The sequence below is a fragment of the Vigna umbellata genome, chromosome 3, assembly GCF_029865625.1.
Source record: "Vigna umbellata cultivar VRB3 chromosome 3, Vumbellata_1.0, whole genome shotgun sequence".
NCBI classification, from domain to species: domain Eukaryota; kingdom Viridiplantae; phylum Streptophyta; class Magnoliopsida; order Fabales; family Fabaceae; genus Vigna; species Vigna umbellata.
The window spans coordinates 3,640,220-3,657,660 of NC_142167.1; the positions used below are offsets into that span (position 1 = coordinate 3,640,220).

Consider the following 17,441-nt stretch of genomic DNA (forward strand, 5'->3'; position numbering starts at 1 on the left):
CTGTTAATTGTAATTAATTCTGAATTATAGTGATTACTGTATTTTGGGATGTTACATTAGTGGTATCAGAGCAGTTTTGTTCTTCTAAGGACACTGTAGGGTTATGAGTGCACTGTGTTTTGCTGTGTGCTTATTGCATGTTTAATGAGTTATTATTGTTTTAACTCTTGGACATAACTAATGCTCGTTTGTTTTTCTCTGCATCCAGAGAACAAATGGCACCTAGACTTCCTCCTCCTCCTCAACCGAATGAGTCCGAAACGTCCAACAACACTAGATTGTTGGAAACCGTGGTGGAAAGATTGCATCAACAGAATACCACGTTGCTGGAGCAAAACGCCACCTTGATGCAGCAAAACCAAGCTGCTATGCAAGGTTTGGAGGCCTCGCGTGTCAATTCTGAAAACACGCAAAGGCAGTTGATGGAAATCTTGGCTGCAACTAGAGGTGCGCCTGGAGCATCTTCTTCAAACGCTGCTCAACCTGCTGCCGAGTGGAGTTTGGAGAGCTTCCTGCAGCATCACCCAGCTAAGTTCAGTGGCAAGTGCCTCCCTGATGAGGCTGATCAGTGGCTGAGGGATATGGAGAGGATTTTTAACGCCAAAAGGTGTCCGGATGAGAACAGGTTGGCGTATACAGAATACTTATTAACTGGAGAAGCAAGCCATTGGTGGACGAGCACAAGGGCCATACTGGTAGACGCTCACCGCCCTGTTACTTGGGAAGTATTCCGTAATAAGTTTTATGAGGAATATTTCCCTGACAGTGTAAAGTTTGCAAAGGAGGTGGAGTTTTTACAGCTGGTTCAAGGTGGAATGTCTGTATCAGAATACACCAATAAGTTTAAACACCTTGTCCGATTCAATACAATGGCCACTAGTGAGGAGTGGCAGTGCAGAAAATTTGAGAATGGTCTACGCAGTGATCTGAAGGTTGTGATTTCCAGTTTATGCATCCGAACGTTCCCTGCCATGGTGGAGAGGGCTAAGGTACTGGAAAAGAATTTAGCAGAGGTGGAACGGTATAAGAAACAGCAAACAGTAAGGGGGCCAATTGTCTCAAGGGGGAGTGTGAATCAGAGAGGATCCCCTTACGCTCGCCCAGCAGCCAACACAAGTGGATCTCAAGCCTTGATTCCTGCTGGACAGTCTGGACAGCAAGGTAGTATCACTTGTTTTCAGTGTGGAGGGCCACACTACCGTTCATCATGCCCTCAGTTGGCGAGAGGAAAACATTGTGCTCGTTGCGGAAGAAGTGGACATGGAACGAATGAGTGCAACTCTGGTGGGAGAGCAGTGATGAGGCCGCCAAACGCAGGAAGAAATCAGCAAGGAAGGGGTGGTCGAGCCCAAGCTACTGGGCGTGTGTACGCAATTACTGGTGCGGAAGCAGCAAGTTCAGGTACACTTATCACCAGTACTTGCTTGTTATATGGAATGCAATGTTGTGTGCTGTTTGATTCGGGGGCGACGCACTCCTTCATCTCGAAGGCGTGTGTTGAAAAGCTGGGAATAGTGGAGAGAGATATGCAGTTTGAATTGGTGGTATCAACACCAGCGGCTGGAGAGCTTAGGACATCTACCGTATGCATTAGATGTCCTATTGTGGTAGAGGGGCATAATTATAAGGTGAATTTAATCTGTTTACCTTTGAAGGACTTGGAGATAATTCTAGGAATGGATTGGCTAGCTGCCAACCATATTATTATTGATTGTGGCAAGAAGGAATTAGTGTTTCCTGAAGAGGATGAAGAATACTTGGGTGTAACTTTCGGTCAATTGAAGGAGGATATAATGGAAGGTGCAAGCTGTTTTCTCATCATGACGCATGAAGATAAGGAGTTAAGGGGGTTGGCAGAAGCACGGATGAACAAGGGGAGCAGTATTGAGAGCACGGTCGTGAAGGAATTTCTGGACGTATTTCCAGAAGATATACCAGGATTGCCTCCTGTTAGAGAGATTGAATTCACCATTGATTTGGTGACAACAGCTGCACCTATATCTGTTCAACCTTACCGGATGGCGCCTGCAGAATTGACCGAGCTTAAGAAACAGATTGAAGAACTTATGGAGAAGCAATTCATCAGACCAAGTGTATCACCATGGGGAGCTCCTGTACTCTTGGTGAAAAAGAAAGATGGTAGCTCTCGGTTATGTATAGACTACAGGCAATTAAATAAGCTGACCATCAAGAACAAATACCCGTTGCCAAGGATAGACGATTTGCTGGATCAGCTGCATGGAGCAACGGTATTTTCAAAAATTGATTTGCGTTCAGGATATCACCAAATAAGGGTTAAGGAGGACGACATCCAGAAGACAGCATTTAGATCACGTTATGGACATTATGAGTACGTGGTCATGCCATTCGGAGTAACGAACGCTCCAGCCATCTTCATGGATTACATGAACCGGATATTCAGACCCTATTTGGATAAGTTTGTAGTTGTGTTTATAGATGATATTCTCATCTACTCCAAAAGCAATGCCGAACATGAGGAGCATTTGAGAACAGTACTAACCGTATTGAGGGAGAAAGAGTTGTACGCAAAGCTGTCAAAGTGTGAATTCTGGTTAAAGGAGGTGCAGTTTTTGGGACATGTGATCTCGGCTGAAGGCATTTCAGTGGATCCCTCTAAGGTGAGAGCAGTGTTGGATTAGAAGAGCCCTCGTTCAGTCACAGAAGTGAGGAGTTTTGTGGGGCTAGCAGGCTATTACAGACGTTTCATAGAGGGGTTCGCCAAGATAGTGGCTCCACTTACTCAGTTGACTAGAAAGGATCATCCATTCGCTTGGACTGATGTGTGTGAGGAACGGTTCCAAGAGCTGAAGGCGAAACTGACGAGCGCCCCAGTTTTAATTATTCCAGACACGTCCAAGCCATTTGAAGTATACTGTGACGCTTCTCACCATGGTTTAGGCTGTGTGCTCATGCAAGAGAGACGTGCAGTAGCTTACGCGTCTCGCCAGTTGAAGATTCATGAAAAGAATTATCCCACTCACGATTTGGAGTTAGCAGCAGTTGTGTTCGCATTAAAGATTTGGAGGCACTATCTATACGGATCAACATTTCAAGTCTTTAGTGATCACAAGAGCCTCAAATATTTGTTTGATCAGAGGGAGCTGAATATGAGGCAAAGACGTTGGTTGGAGTTTTTTAAAAGATTATGATTTCGAACTGCTGTATCACCCTGGGAAAGCCAATGTAGTGGCAGACGCTCTGAGCAGGAAGGCAGTGCAAGTTTCGTTTATGATGGTGAAAGAGTTTAATTTGGTGGAGAGTTTTAGGGATTTGAGATTACAATTTGATCTAGGAGCGGATGTGATAAGGTGCTGTAATCTTAGAATTTCCAGTGATGTGTTTGACAGAATTTGGATGAAGCAAAGAGAGGATGAAGAATTGGTGAAGATCTTTGATGCACTCGGTACAGACAAAGCTAAGGAGTTTAATGCTGGAACAGATGGTATGTTACGTTACCTTGGTAGGACGTGCATTCCCAACGATGGCGAGCTGAAGCGGATTATTTTGGAGGAAGCTCATCACAGTCGTCTTAGCATGCACCCTGGCATGACTAAGATGTATCAAAACCTACGAAAATCGTTTTGGTGGCCTGGAATGAAGAGTGATGTTGCACGCTTTGTGGCATCTTGCTTGACCTGTCAACGTGCAAAGGCTGAACACCAACGTCCAGGAGGGTTGCTTCAATCACTGGAAATTCCAGAATGGAAGTGGGACAGCATCTCCATGGATTTTGTGACTCACCTGCCACGAACAGTGAGGAATCATGACTCAATTTGGGTGATCGTGGACAGACTAACGAAGAGCGCTCACTTCCTACCAGTGAATTTGAAGATGTCAATGACGAATTTGGCTAAGTTGTATATCAAGGAGATCGTTCGTCTTCATGGAGTGCCCTCAAGCATCATTTCTGACCGAGACACGAGATTTACATCTCGGTTTTGGCAATCACTGCAAGGCGAATTGGGAAGCAAATTGCAGATGAGTTCTGCATATCACCCTCAGACGGATGGCCAATCTGAGCGAACCATCCAGACTCTTGAAGACTTGTTGAGGACATGCGTTATAGATCATGTGGGAGTGTGGGATGAAGTTCTGCCGCTTGTTGAATTCACATATAATAACAGCTATCAAGCAAGCATAGGAATGGCACCGTTCGAAGCTCTTTATGGAAGAAAGTGTAGAACTCCTCTGTGTTGGTTCCAAGAAGGTGAAACTGCATTAACTGGACCAGAATTAATTCAGCAAACAACAGAAAAAGTGAAACTGATCCAGGAGCGATTGAAGACGTCTCAAAGCAGGCAGAAATCGTATGCTGATAAGAGGAGAAGACCCTTAGAATTTGCTGCTGGAGACCACGTGTTTCTAAGGCTGAATCCTATCACTGGAGTAGGGAGAATTCTTCGTCCAAAGAAGCTATCACCAAAGTACGTTGGCCCTTATCAAATTCTAAAGAAGATTGGAGCAGTGGCGTATGAATTGGCGTTACCACCTCAACTGTCCAACCTTCATCCAGTCTTCCACGTTTCACAACTCAAGAAGTACATGGCTGATCCCTCACACGTGCTGGAGTTAGAAGACATCCAAATTCGCCCAGACCGGACACTGGAGATGCAACCTGTTTGTGTGGAAGACAGCCGCACCAGACTCTACAAAGGCAAAGATGTTCATCTCGTGAAAGTAATGTGGAATGCCAAGACTGGTGACTCAACATGGGAGGTGGAAAAGACTGTGAAGGAGTTGTACCCTCACCTATTCCCTGGTAAGCTTTAGAATTTTCGAGGACGAAAATTTTTGTAGTTAGGGGGAATGTGAGAACCTGATAATTAGTACACATTAAATCAATCTCTGATCACTATTTAATGCACCGTGACACGTCAAAATGCACTCACCTTTCCACTGCATGCGCCTGCCATGTGTCACGGTTGGAGCATTCTGAGAAGGTTAGTGGGAGACAAGTGGCGTGTGGAGGATGGGGAGTTTATTCTGCAGGGAAAGAGAAAAATAATTCTGGAAAAACTCTCCCTCTTCCTCCTGCATGCTTCATCTTCTTCTCAGAATTTATGCTTCCAAAATTCTCTGCCCTCTCTCTAAACTGTTTTCATCTTCTTCCTAAGAAAATTCACCAGAAAACCTTTGATCTTGTTTCAGACACCATAGAAACCTTCCCTGCACTGTGAACCTCATTCTGATCCGAACAGAATTGAGAACTGAACTGGTAAGTTCTCATCTCTGCACCTTCGTCCATTTGGTTCATGCACACCAAAATTCTGGTTGCATGCATAAGTTAGAAGTCTGATCTGCTTACGGTTTTGGTGTGTTAGATTAAGTGGAGGTGGTTGAGTGAAAGTCTGATAGAAAGCTGTAAGAGCACGAAAGAAACTCTAAACAATTGAAGTGAACTGCTTGATAAGGTAAGGGAAGTTTATATGTTTAATTTATACTGTTTGATTTATGATCTGAGATGCATGTATGGAAAGCATGATGTTTGAGTATTTTGAAACGTTTACTGATATGGAATATGATTTCTGGTTTGTTTTGCATGTGTGAAAAATATGAAGTTGAGTTGTTAGAAATGATCACTGATATCTGATATGCATTCTGGTTTGGATGAATCTGTCATGAACTGATACGGCTTGTATGAATTATATTTGATGTTGAATTTGTTTTAAATGCATGTTGAGTTGATTATGGATGAATGGAGAATGGCTATTGTGTGGTTGGAATGATTTTAAATGTTGAAATCTGCATGATGATGATGTTTGAAGGGAATTAAACCTGAAATGGAAGTATAAAGTTGGAAAATGGAAATCTGGAAAAATTCTGCTAAGTGTGAAAAATCTAAATTTTCTGATCATTCTCTGTTGCTAAAAGGACGTTCGTCACTGTACGGTCTTAGACCGTTCGGTTTTGATTAACATGACTTAGATTGGAATTCATTCATTTGGAATGAATTCTGCTCGAGAACGAGCGTCCCCCAATTGAGTGAATGAGCGTTCGTTCTGCTCAGTATAGATCAATATTTAAAACTTTATAAATAAGTGACGTTCGGTCTTAAGTCGAGCGTTCGTCCTCAATGACGTTCGGCCTCATGTCGAGCGTTCGTCCTTATTGTTGTTCGACCTTATGTCGAACGTTAGTTCTAGAGAGCGTTCGTCCTTAAACTGAACGTTCGTCCAAAGTTGGCGTTCGGTCCTATACCGAAACGCTCGTCCTATAAAGCGCTTGGGTTATAACCAGCGTTAGTGCTGATTCGTGCTTGGTCATTGACCTAGCGTTCGTCCACAGCAGGGTTCGGTTTCTAACTGAACGCTCGTCCTTATTATTGAATTCTGAGCGAACGTAATTGACGTTCGTCCAAAGTAAATTTCTGAACGTTCATTCATTGACAGTAAGAGTTGTTTCTGTACTTTAAATATTCTGGTTATTTATCTAAGTTATTCTGTAAGATAATTATTTCTTTTGATTCAACCTAAAGTTCTTGTACTCAACATCTTCTAAGTATTATTCTGAACTTCTAAATTCAATCTCATCTAAATTCTTTAAGAATTCTTAATGTCCATCAGTGAATAAGAGTTCGTTTCTTTTGTTCAGAAACGTGAAATCAAAGGTTCTGTAATAAGTTCGTTTTATTTGAGTAAAGAATGCATGACGTTAATGTTAAGAGAGTGGAACATAGAATGAAAATGTGAAAATGAGAAATGTTTAATGTGGACGAATGATATGTTGAACGAATTATTGGAATTGGATTTTTACGAGCGTTCCAGGGAGGAACGTCTCTTATATGATTGAATATTGAATTGGTAAAGTATGACTGTGGTTAGTTAATGCTGGCTTGGTCCATCCTGATATTCCGTGATACACCTCTTCAAGTAGAAGGGGGTAGTCATGCGTGGGAATGGCAGGAGGTCCTTAGTCCATAAGTTAACATGGGCGACGTAAGAACGGACTTACCTCGAGTGGCAGCTGTTTGGTGTTACCCAGTTACTACACCACTCGGGTGCAAGGACGCCTGTAACTACATGGTTCATACAGTCCGGACGGTCTGTCTTATTATATGCCTTTATATGATTATTATTTGATGAATTACATGCTGTATGTGTGTTTAGAAATGTAACTGTATGTGTTGATTGTATAAATTAAATATTATAAGCTTACCCTTGCATTTCCATTGTGTTGTCTACTGTACATGTATACTCCGTCTTGTCAAATGCAATGATCATCCGTTGTGGATGTGAGCAGATGGTGGTGCATCCCTTGAAGCAATGCTGGAAGAAGAAAATTTGGACGACTCCAATCTGGTTGAAGTTGAAGTAAAGGCCGAGCCTTAGAGTGCTCGTTTGATTTAGGCTGTACATGTTAGCATAGTTATAACGTTCGGCCACCTATTTTGTAAGGCCGTTCGTCTTATTCATCTCTGATTGTATTTTGGTGCACGTTAGTTTATGTATTTAAGAGCGTTCATTCTTGGTTTTATTGTATGCGTTTACACGCGTCCTCTGTACTGATGCCGTTAGGCTTTTCAATCCAGTTTTAAATGCAAAGACTGTTTGTGATTACTGTTAATTGTAATTAATTCTGAATTATAGTGATTACTGTATTTTGGGATGTTACATTAGTGGTATCAGAGCAGTTTTGTTCTTCTAAGGACACTGTAGGGTTATGAGTGCACTGTGTTTTGCTGTGTGCTTATTGCATGTTTAATGAGTTATTATTGTTTTAACTCTTGGACATAACTAATGCTCGTTTGTTTTTCTCTGCATCCAGAGAACAAATGGCACCTAGACTTCCTCCTCCTCCTCAACCGAATGAGTCCGAAACGTCCAACAACACTAGATTGTTGGAAACCGTGGTGGAAAGATTGCATCAACAGAATACCACGTTGCTGGAGCAAAACGCCACCTTGATGCAGCAAAACCAAGCTGCTATGCAAGGTTTGGAGGCCTCGCGTGTCAATTCTGAAAACACGCAAAGGCAGTTGATGGAAATCTTGGCTGCAACTAGAGGTGCGCCTGGAGCATCTTCTTCAAACGCTGCTCAACCTGCTGCCGAGTGGAGTTTGGAGAGCTTCCTGCAGCATCACCCAGCTAAGTTCAGTGGCAAGTGCCTCCCTGATGAGGCTGATCAGTGGCTGAGGGATATGGAGAGGATTTTTAACGCCAAAAGGTGTCCGGATGAGAACAGGTTGGCGTATACAGAATACTTATTAACTGGAGAAGCAAGCCATTGGTGGACGAGCACAAGGGCCATACTGGTAGACGCTCACCGCCCTGTTACTTGGGAAGTATTCCGTAATAAGTTTTATGAGGAATATTTCCCTGACAGCGTAAAGTTTGCAAAGGAGGTGGAGTTTTTACAGCTGGTTCAAGGTGGAATGTCTGTATCAGAATACACCAATAAGTTTAAACACCTTGTCCGATTCAATACAATGGCCACTAGTGAGGAGTGGCAGTGCAGAAAATTTGAGAATGGTCTACGCAGTGATCTGAAGGTTGTGATTTCCAGTTTATGCATCCGAACGTTCCCTGCCATGGTGGAGAGGGCTAAGGTACTGGAAAAGAATTTAGCAGAGGTGGAACGGTATAAGAAACAGCAAACAGTAAGGGGGCCAATTGTCTCAAGGGGGAGTGTGAATCAGAGAGGATCCCCTTACGCTCGCCCAGCAGCCAACACAAGTGGATCTCAAGCCTTGATTCCTGCTGGACAGTCTGGACAGCAAGGTAGTATCACTTGTTTTCAGTGTGGAGGGCCACACTACCGTTCATCATGCCCTCAGTTGGCGAGAGGAAAACATTGTGCTCGTTGCGGAAGAAGTGGACATGGAACGAATGAGTGCAACTCTGGTGGGAGAGCAGTGATGAGGCCGCCAAACGCAGGAAGAAATCAGCAAGGAAGGGGTGGTCGAGCCCAAGCTACTGGGCGTGTGTACGCAATTACTGGTGCGGAAGCAGCAAGTTCAGGTACACTTATCACCAGTACTTGCTTGTTATATGGAATGCAATGTTGTGTGCTGTTTGATTCGGGGGCGACGCACTCCTTCATCTCGAAGGCGTGTGTTGAAAAGCTGGGAATAGTGGAGAGAGATATGCAGTTTGAATTGGTGGTATCAACACCAGCGGCTGGAGAGCTTAGGACATCTACCGTATGCATTAGATGTCCTATTGTGGTAGAGGGGCATAATTATAAGGTGAATTTAATCTGTTTACCTTTGAAGGACTTGGAGATAATTCTAGGAATGGATTGGCTAGCTGCCAACCATATTATTATTGATTGTGGCAAGAAGGAATTAGTGTTTCCTGAAGAGGATGAAGAATACTTGGGTGTAACTTTCGGTCAATTGAAGGAGGATATAATGGAAGGTGCAAGCTGTTTTCTCATCATGACGCATGAAGATAAGGAGTTAAGGGGGTTGGCAGAAGCACAGGATGAACAAGGGGAGCAGTATTGAGAGCACGGTCGTGAAGGAATTTCTGGACGTATTTCCAGAAGATATACCAGGATTGCCTCCTGTTAGAGAGATTGAATTCACCATTGATTTGGTGACAACAGCTGCACCTATATCTGTTCAACCTTACCGGATGGCGCCTGCAGAATTGACCGAGCTTAAGAAACAGATTGAAGAACTTATGGAGAAGCAATTCATCAGACCAAGTGTATCACCATGGGGAGCTCCTGTACTCTTGGTGAAAAAGAAAGATGGTAGCTCTCGGTTATGTATAGACTACAGGCAATTAAATAAGCTGACCATCAAGAACAAATACCCGTTGCCAAGGATAGACGATTTGCTGGATCAGCTGCATGGAGCAACGGTATTTTCAAAAATTGATTTGCGTTCAGGATATCACCAAATAAGGGTTAAGGAGGACGACATCCAGAAGACAGCATTTAGATCACGTTATGGACATTATGAGTACGTGGTCATGCCATTCGGAGTAACGAACGCTCCAGCCATCTTCATGGATTACATGAACCGGATATTCAGACCCTATTTGGATAAGTTTGTAGTTGTGTTTATAGATGATATTCTCATCTACTCCAAAAGCAATGCCGAACATGAGGAGCATTTGAGAACAGTACTAACCGTATTGAGGGAGAAAGAGTTGTACGCAAAGCTGTCAAAGTGTGAATTCTGGTTAAAGGAGGTGCAGTTTTTGGGACATGTGATCTCGGCTGAAGGCATTTCAGTGGATCCCTCTAAGGTGAGAGCAGTGTTGGATTGGAAGAGCCCTCGTTCAGTCACAGAAGTGAGGAGTTTTGTGGGGCTAGCAGGCTATTACAGACGTTTCATAGAGGGGTTCGCCAAGATAGTGGCTCCACTTACTCAGTTGACTAGAAAGGATCATCCATTCGCTTGGACTGATGTGTGTGAGGAACGGTTCCAAGAGCTGAAGGCGAAACTGACGAGCGCCCCAGTTTTAATTATTCCAGACACGTCCAAGCCATTTGAAGTATACTGTGACGCTTCTCACCATGGTTTAGGCTGTGTGCTCATGCAAGAGAGACGTGCAGTAGCTTACGCGTCTCGCCAGTTGAAGATTCATGAAAAGAATTATCCCACTCACGATTTGGAGTTAGCAGCAGTTGTGTTCGCATTAAAGATTTGGAGGCACTATCTATACGGATCAACATTTCAAGTCTTTAGTGATCACAAGAGCCTCAAATATTTGTTTGATCAGAGGGAGCTGAATATGAGGCAAAGACGTTGGTTGGAGTTTTTTAAAAGATTATGATTTCGAACTGCTGTATCACCCTGGGAAAGCCAATGTAGTGGCAGACGCTCTGAGCAGGAAGGCAGTGCAAGTTTCGTTTATGATGGTGAAAGAGTTTAATTTGGTGGAGAGTTTTAGGGATTTGAGATTACAATTTGATCTAGGAGCGGATGTGATAAGGTGCTGTAATCTTAGAATTTCCAGTGATGTGTTTGACAGAATTTGGATGAAGCAAAGAGAGGATGAAGAATTGGTGAAGATCTTTGATGCACTCGGTACAGACAAAGCTAAGGAGTTTAATGCTGGAACAGATGGTATGTTACGTTACCTTGGTAGGACGTGCATTCCCAACGATGGCGAGCTGAAGCGGATTATTTTGGAGGAAGCTCATCACAGTCGTCTTAGCATGCACCCTGGCATGACTAAGATGTATCAAAACCTACGAAAATCGTTTTGGTGGCCTGGAATGAAGAGTGATGTTGCACGCTTTGTGGCATCTTGCTTGACCTGTCAACGTGCAAAGGCTGAACACCAACGTCCAGGAGGGTTGCTTCAATCACTGGAAATTCCAGAATGGAAGTGGGACAGCATCTCCATGGATTTTGTGACTCACCTGCCACGAACAGTGAGGAATCATGACTCAATTTGGGTGATCGTGGACAGACTAACGAAGAGCGCTCACTTCCTACCAGTGAATTTGAAGATGTCAATGACGAATTTGGCTAAGTTGTATATCAAGGAGATCGTTCGTCTTCATGGAGTGCCCTCAAGCATCATTTCTGACCGAGACACGAGATTTACATCTCGGTTTTGGCAATCACTGCAAGGCGAATTGGGAAGCAAATTGCAGATGAGTTCTGCATATCACCCTCAGACGGATGGCCAATCTGAGCGAACCATCCAGACTCTTGAAGACTTGTTGAGGACATGCGTTATAGATCATGTGGGAGTGTGGGATGAAGTTCTGCCGCTTGTTGAATTCACATATAATAACAGCTATCAAGCAAGCATAGGAATGGCACCGTTCGAAGCTCTTTATGGAAGAAAGTGTAGAACTCCTCTGTGTTGGTTCCAAGAAGGTGAAACTGCATTAACTGGACCAGAATTAATTCAGCAAACAACAGAAAAAGTGAAACTGATCCAGGAGCGATTGAAGACGTCTCAAAGCAGGCAGAAATCGTATGCTGATAAGAGGAGAAGACCCTTAGAATTTGCTGCTGGAGACCACGTGTTTCTAAGGCTGAATCCTATCACTGGAGTAGGGAGAATTCTTCGTCCAAAGAAGCTATCACCAAAGTACGTTGGCCCTTATCAAATTCTAAAGAAGATTGGAGCAGTGGCGTATGAATTGGCGTTACCACCTCAACTGTCCAACCTTCATCCAGTCTTCCACGTTTCACAACTCAAGAAGTACATGGCTGATCCCTCACACGTGCTGGAGTTAGAAGACATCCAAATTCGCCCAGACCGGACACTGGAGATGCAACCTGTTTGTGTGGAAGACAGCCGCACCAGACTCTACAAAGGCAAAGATGTTCATCTCGTGAAAGTAATGTGGAATGCCAAGACTGGTGACTCAACATGGGAGGTGGAAAAGACTGTGAAGGAGTTGTACCCTCACCTATTCCCTGGTAAGCTTTAGAATTTTCGAGGACGAAAATTTTTGTAGTTAGGGGGAATGTGAGAACCTGATAATTAGTACACATTAAATCAATCTCTGATCACTATTTAATGCACCGTGACACGTCAAAATGCACTCACCTTTCCACTGCATGCGCCTGCCATGTGTCACGGTTGGAGCATTCTGAGAAGGTTAGTGGGAGACAAGTGGCGTGTGGAGGATGGGGAGTTTATTCTGCAGGGAAAGAGAAAAATAATTCTGGAAAAACTCTCCCTCTTCCTCCTGCATGCTTCATCTTCTTCTCAGAATTTATGCTTCCAAAATTCTCTGCCCTCTCTCTAAACTGTTTTCATCTTCTTCCTAAGAAAATTCACCAGAAAACCTTTGATCTTGTTTCAGACACCATAGAAACCTTCCCTGCACTGTGAACCTCATTCTGATCCGAACAGAATTGAGAACTGAACTGGTAAGTTCTCATCTCTGCACCTTCGTCCATTTGGTTCATGCACACCAAAATTCTGGTTGCATGCATAAGTTAGAAGTCTGATCTGCTTACGGTTTTGGTGTGTTAGATTAAGTGGAGGTGGTTGAGTGAAAGTCTGATAGAAAGCTGTAAGAGCACGAAAGAAACTCTAAACAATTGAAGTGAACTGCTTGATAAGGTAAGGGAAGTTTATATGTTTAATTTATACTGTTTGATTTATGATCTGAGATGCATGTATGGAAAGCATGATGTTTGAGTATTTTGAAACGTTTACTGATATGGAATATGATTTCTGGTTTGTTTTGCATGTGTGAAAAATATGAAGTTGAGTTGTTAGAAATGATCACTGATATCTGATATGCATTCTGGTTTGGATGAATCTGTCATGAACTGATACGGCTTGTATGAATTATATTTGATGTTGAATTTGTTTTAAATGCATGTTGAGTTGATTATGGATGAATGGAGAATGGCTATTGTGTGGTTGGAATGATTTTAAATGTTGAAATCTGCATGATGATGATGTTTGAAGGGAATTAAACCTGAAATGGAAGTATAAAGTTGGAAAATGGAAATCTGGAAAAATTCTGCTAAGTGTGAAAAATCTAAATTTTCTGATCATTCTCTGTTGCTAAAAGGACGTTCGTCACTGTACGGTCTTAGACCGTTCGGTTTTGATTAACATGACTTAGATTGGAATTCATTCATTTGGAATGAATTCTGCTCGAGAACGAGCGTCCCCCAATTGAGTGAATGAGCGTTCGTTCTGCTCAGTATAGATCAATATTTAAAACTTTATAAATAAGTGACGTTCGGTCTTAAGTCGAGCGTTCGTCCTCAATGACGTTCGGCCTCATGTCGAGCGTTCGTCCTTATTGTTGTTCGACCTTATGTCGAACGTTAGTTCTAGAGAGCGTTCGTCCTTAAACTGAACGTTCGTCCAAAGTTGGCGTTCGGTCCTATACCGAAACGCTCGTCCTATAAAGCGCTTGGGTTATAACCAGCGTTAGTGCTGATTCGTGCTTGGTCATTGACCTAGCGTTCGTCCACAGCAGGGTTCGGTTTCTAACTGAACGCTCGTCCTTATTATTGAATTCTGAGCGAACGTAATTGACGTTCGTCCAAAGTAAATTTCTGAACGTTCATTCATTGACAGTAAGAGTTGTTTCTGTACTTTAAATATTCTGGTTATTTATCTAAGTTATTCTGTAAGATAATTATTTCTTTTGATTCAACCTAAAGTTCTTGTACTCAACATCTTCTAAGTATTATTCTGAACTTCTAAATTCAATCTCATCTAAATTCTTTAAGAATTCTTAATGTCCATCAGTGAATAAGAGTTCGTTTCTTTTGTTCAGAAACGTGAAATCAAAGGTTCTGTAATAAGTTCGTTTTATTTGAGTAAAGAATGCATGACGTTAATGTTAAGAGAGTGGAACATAGAATGAAAATGTGAAAATGAGAAATGTTTAATGTGGACGAATGATATGTTGAACGAATTATTGGAATTGGATTTTTACGAGCGTTCCAGGGAGGAACGTCTCTTATATGATTGAATATTGAATTGGTAAAGTATGACTGTGGTTAGTTAATGCTGGCTTGGTCCATCCTGATATTCCGTGATACACCTCTTCAAGTAGAAGGGGGTAGTCATGCGTGGGAATGGCAGGAGGTCCTTAGTCCATAAGTTAACATGGGCGACGTAAGAACGGACTTACCTCGAGTGGCAGCTGTTTGGTGTTACCCAGTTACTACACCACTCGGGTGCAAGGACGCCTGTAACTACATGGTTCATACAGTCCGGACGGTCTGTCTTATTATATGCCTTTATATGATTATTATTTGATGAATTACATGCTGTATGTGTGTTTAGAAATGTAACTGTATGTGTTGATTGTATAAATTAAATATTATAAGCTTACCCTTGCATTTCCATTGTGTTGTCTACTGTACATGTATACTCCGTCTTGTCAAATGCAATGATCATCCGTTGTGGATGTGAGCAGATGGTGGTGCATCCCTTGAAGCAATGCTGGAAGAAGAAAATTTGGACGACTCCAATCTGGTTGAAGTTGAAGTAAAGGCCGAGCCTTAGAGTGCTCGTTTGATTTAGGCTGTACATGTTAGCATAGTTATAACGTTCGGCCACCTATTTTGTAAGGCCGTTCGTCTTATTCATCTCTGATTGTATTTTGGTGCACGTTAGTTTATGTATTTAAGAGCGTTCATTCTTGGTTTTATTGTATGCGTTTACACGCGTCCTCTGTACTGATGCCGTTAGGCTTTTCAATCCAGTTTTAAATGCAAAGATTGTTTGTGATTACTGTTAATTGTAATTAATTCTGAATTATAGTGATTACTGTATTTTGGGATGTTACAGAAATTAATTTAGTTTATCACTGAATATTATAGTACAATTTTTAAACCAATTGATTAATTAAAATTACAATAAAAACTTTACAATTTTAAAAATTACAATTTTTTGTATTTTATTAAAATGTAAACATATAATAATATTATTATTTAAACAACTAATACTTATAAATTAATTTTTAATTGATTATTATAATTAAATAATTTAACATAAATTATAATATATAAAAATAATATACAAAAAATAAAATATACATATATAAATGCTGACAGTGTATCTTTTTATTTTCCTATCCTTAAATATGGTTAATGGTTAAAGTGGAATTTGTTTCTTTAAAAATACAAAAATATTTAATTAAAAAATAAGCTGCAATTTATTGGTGGAAATATTTTTATATTATTGGTTATGTTTTCTATATTTCTAAAATATATTAACATGTACGGAGGAGACATATATGTTGAGACAATATTTTTTATACGAGCTAGGGTATTATTTATGAGATTTGAATAATAGAGAAGTGATAGTATTGCGTTTATTATTGGAACCACTTGCTAAAATAAACAATTATCATTAATTTATTTGTATAGCTATTTTTTTTTCTTTGTTTTTGTGGAGTTCTTTACCTTTAAGGCAATGATGGAAAGAGATCAGTGGATCCAGAAAAAGAAATGTTTGTAGATTTTATTTGAAGTAACTTATTGTCGTAATCTTAGCAATATTTGGCACCAAATCTAAGGAAGATCGTATTTGGGCCATTCATCTGTGACGTAATCAATTTCATGTGTGCATACCATACCTTTATACAAAGTTATTCTCATGAATTCTGGAACCTTATTCCCCAGGAGTACTAGAAACTTCCATTTCTACACTTTAGGTTGGTCACGTATGAGTTCAAGTGAAACAATGTATGAAGAGTAACATGCATGAATAGGATCTATTTAAAAATTTTGGATTAGAAAATGTCTTAATCTTTTATATTCATGTTAAATTTTCTTTATATCAAATTCAAATCTTATTCAATAAATAAGGAAATAAAATTGAGTGGGATCTAGGATGTTTTTTTTTTTACCTTAAATTCTTGTTAATTCCCTAGCAAACAAAAATGAAAAATATCTAACATCTATATACCACCATAGATTTCTCCCTTTCAAAATCATCCAAAAATCGGAGCTATTAATTGGAATATGATTTAAGATGCAAATCAAGTATTGTGTTTGAAAGGCTAAAATATAAAAGAAATAGATTGTCATCGAAGTTGAGATCCAATTATATATTTTAACTGTACCATTTAATCTCTATGCACGAAAACAGTGTATTGGATTTTTCAAAATCGAATATATCCAAATTCAATAAAATCAATAGTTATTTTAATTGAAAATTAATTTAGATTTTTTAATCTAATTTAATTTAAATTAAACCCAATTTATCAATTACATTAAAATTATATATAAATTTTGATTTGAATTGGTTCAATTTAAACTCGGTCAAATTTTGATTTGAATTGGTTCAATTTAAACTCAGTTTGGTTGAATCTTGTCTAATGTAGACTTGGTTTAGCTAGATCAAACTTGACATCAATTCAACTTAATCAAGCATAACTCAATTTGATCCAATTCAATTGAAGTTAACATTGAATCGATATGACTAAGCTCAATTTAAGCTCGCTTCGTTCAATCCATCCTAATTTCTTAATCTAAGATTGCTTCAATTGAGCCCATCCTACCTTGGGTTATGCCTAACTTAACATAAGTTTGGGTCTACCAACCCATATGAAGTGGTGTTTCATTTGACTCAGTATATGCATGACTTCAACTTCCTGAACATGACTTAAATCGGTTTAGCCTAAGTTCAATCGGCCTAACCTAATCCTAACTTATCTTAACTAGAGTTAGGCCTAACATGATGATGACCTTCCTCCAAGCTTACTTGCATCCATGGTGGAAGAAGATGAAATCATGAGGTTGAGTGGCACGAAAGCTAAGAGAATGATGGATGATTGAAGTGTTTTGGTTCAGATTTGGTTAATGAATTCCAAGAGAGATGAAACCAACTCTTAGGAAAGGAAGCTAGAGTAGTCTAAGGAGAATTTTACTATAAGGTAGCTCAAACAATAGGCTTGTGCACACAATTGGGCACCATTTCATTACTTAAATTCAAGCTAAAAGTTACACGAGTGAAGGTCTTTATTTAAAGGCCAAGCTAACCCTAAAATGGTTTAAAAAGGAGAGCCTAAAA

At 40.6% G+C, this 17,441-nt stretch overlaps 1 protein-coding gene and 1 long non-coding RNA gene across 2 annotated transcripts; both read left to right on the forward strand.

Moving 5' to 3' along the window:
* The first annotated feature begins 4,720 nt into the window (after positions 1-4,720).
* LOC148201427 (uncharacterized) lies at positions 4,721-12,302 on the forward strand. The gene is made up of 7 exons (XM_088108889.1): positions 4,721-5,236; positions 5,343-5,432; positions 7,261-9,205; positions 9,435-9,692; positions 10,158-10,500; positions 10,742-12,253; positions 12,295-12,302. The coding sequence occupies exons 3-7, from the start codon at positions 7,793-7,795 to the stop codon at positions 12,300-12,302; spliced, it is 3,534 nt and encodes a 1,177-aa protein (XP_087965015.1). The 5' UTR covers positions 4,721-5,236; positions 5,343-5,432; positions 7,261-7,792.
* Positions 12,301-15,135, forward strand: LOC148201428 (uncharacterized). The gene is made up of 3 exons (XR_015785164.1): positions 12,301-12,814; positions 12,921-13,010; positions 14,839-15,135. It is a non-coding gene; the product is annotated as an uncharacterized LOC148201428 (long non-coding RNA).
* The last annotated feature ends 2,306 nt before the right edge of the window (positions 15,136-17,441 follow it).

Excerpts from the sequence above, each read along its gene's own strand:
- LOC148201427 (XM_088108889.1), top strand. The coding sequence starts at position 7,793 with ATGGCACCTAGACTTCCTCCTCCTCCTCAACCGAATGAGTCCGAAACG. Across the intron at positions 9,693-10,157 it reads TATCACCATGGGGAGCTCCT|GAGGTGCAGTTTTTGGGACA; the intron begins GTACTCTTGGTG and ends TTCTGGTTAAAG. Across the intron at positions 10,501-10,741 it reads TTCTCACCATGGTTTAGGCT|ATTATGATTTCGAACTGCTG; the intron begins GTGTGCTCATGC and ends GTTTTTTAAAAG.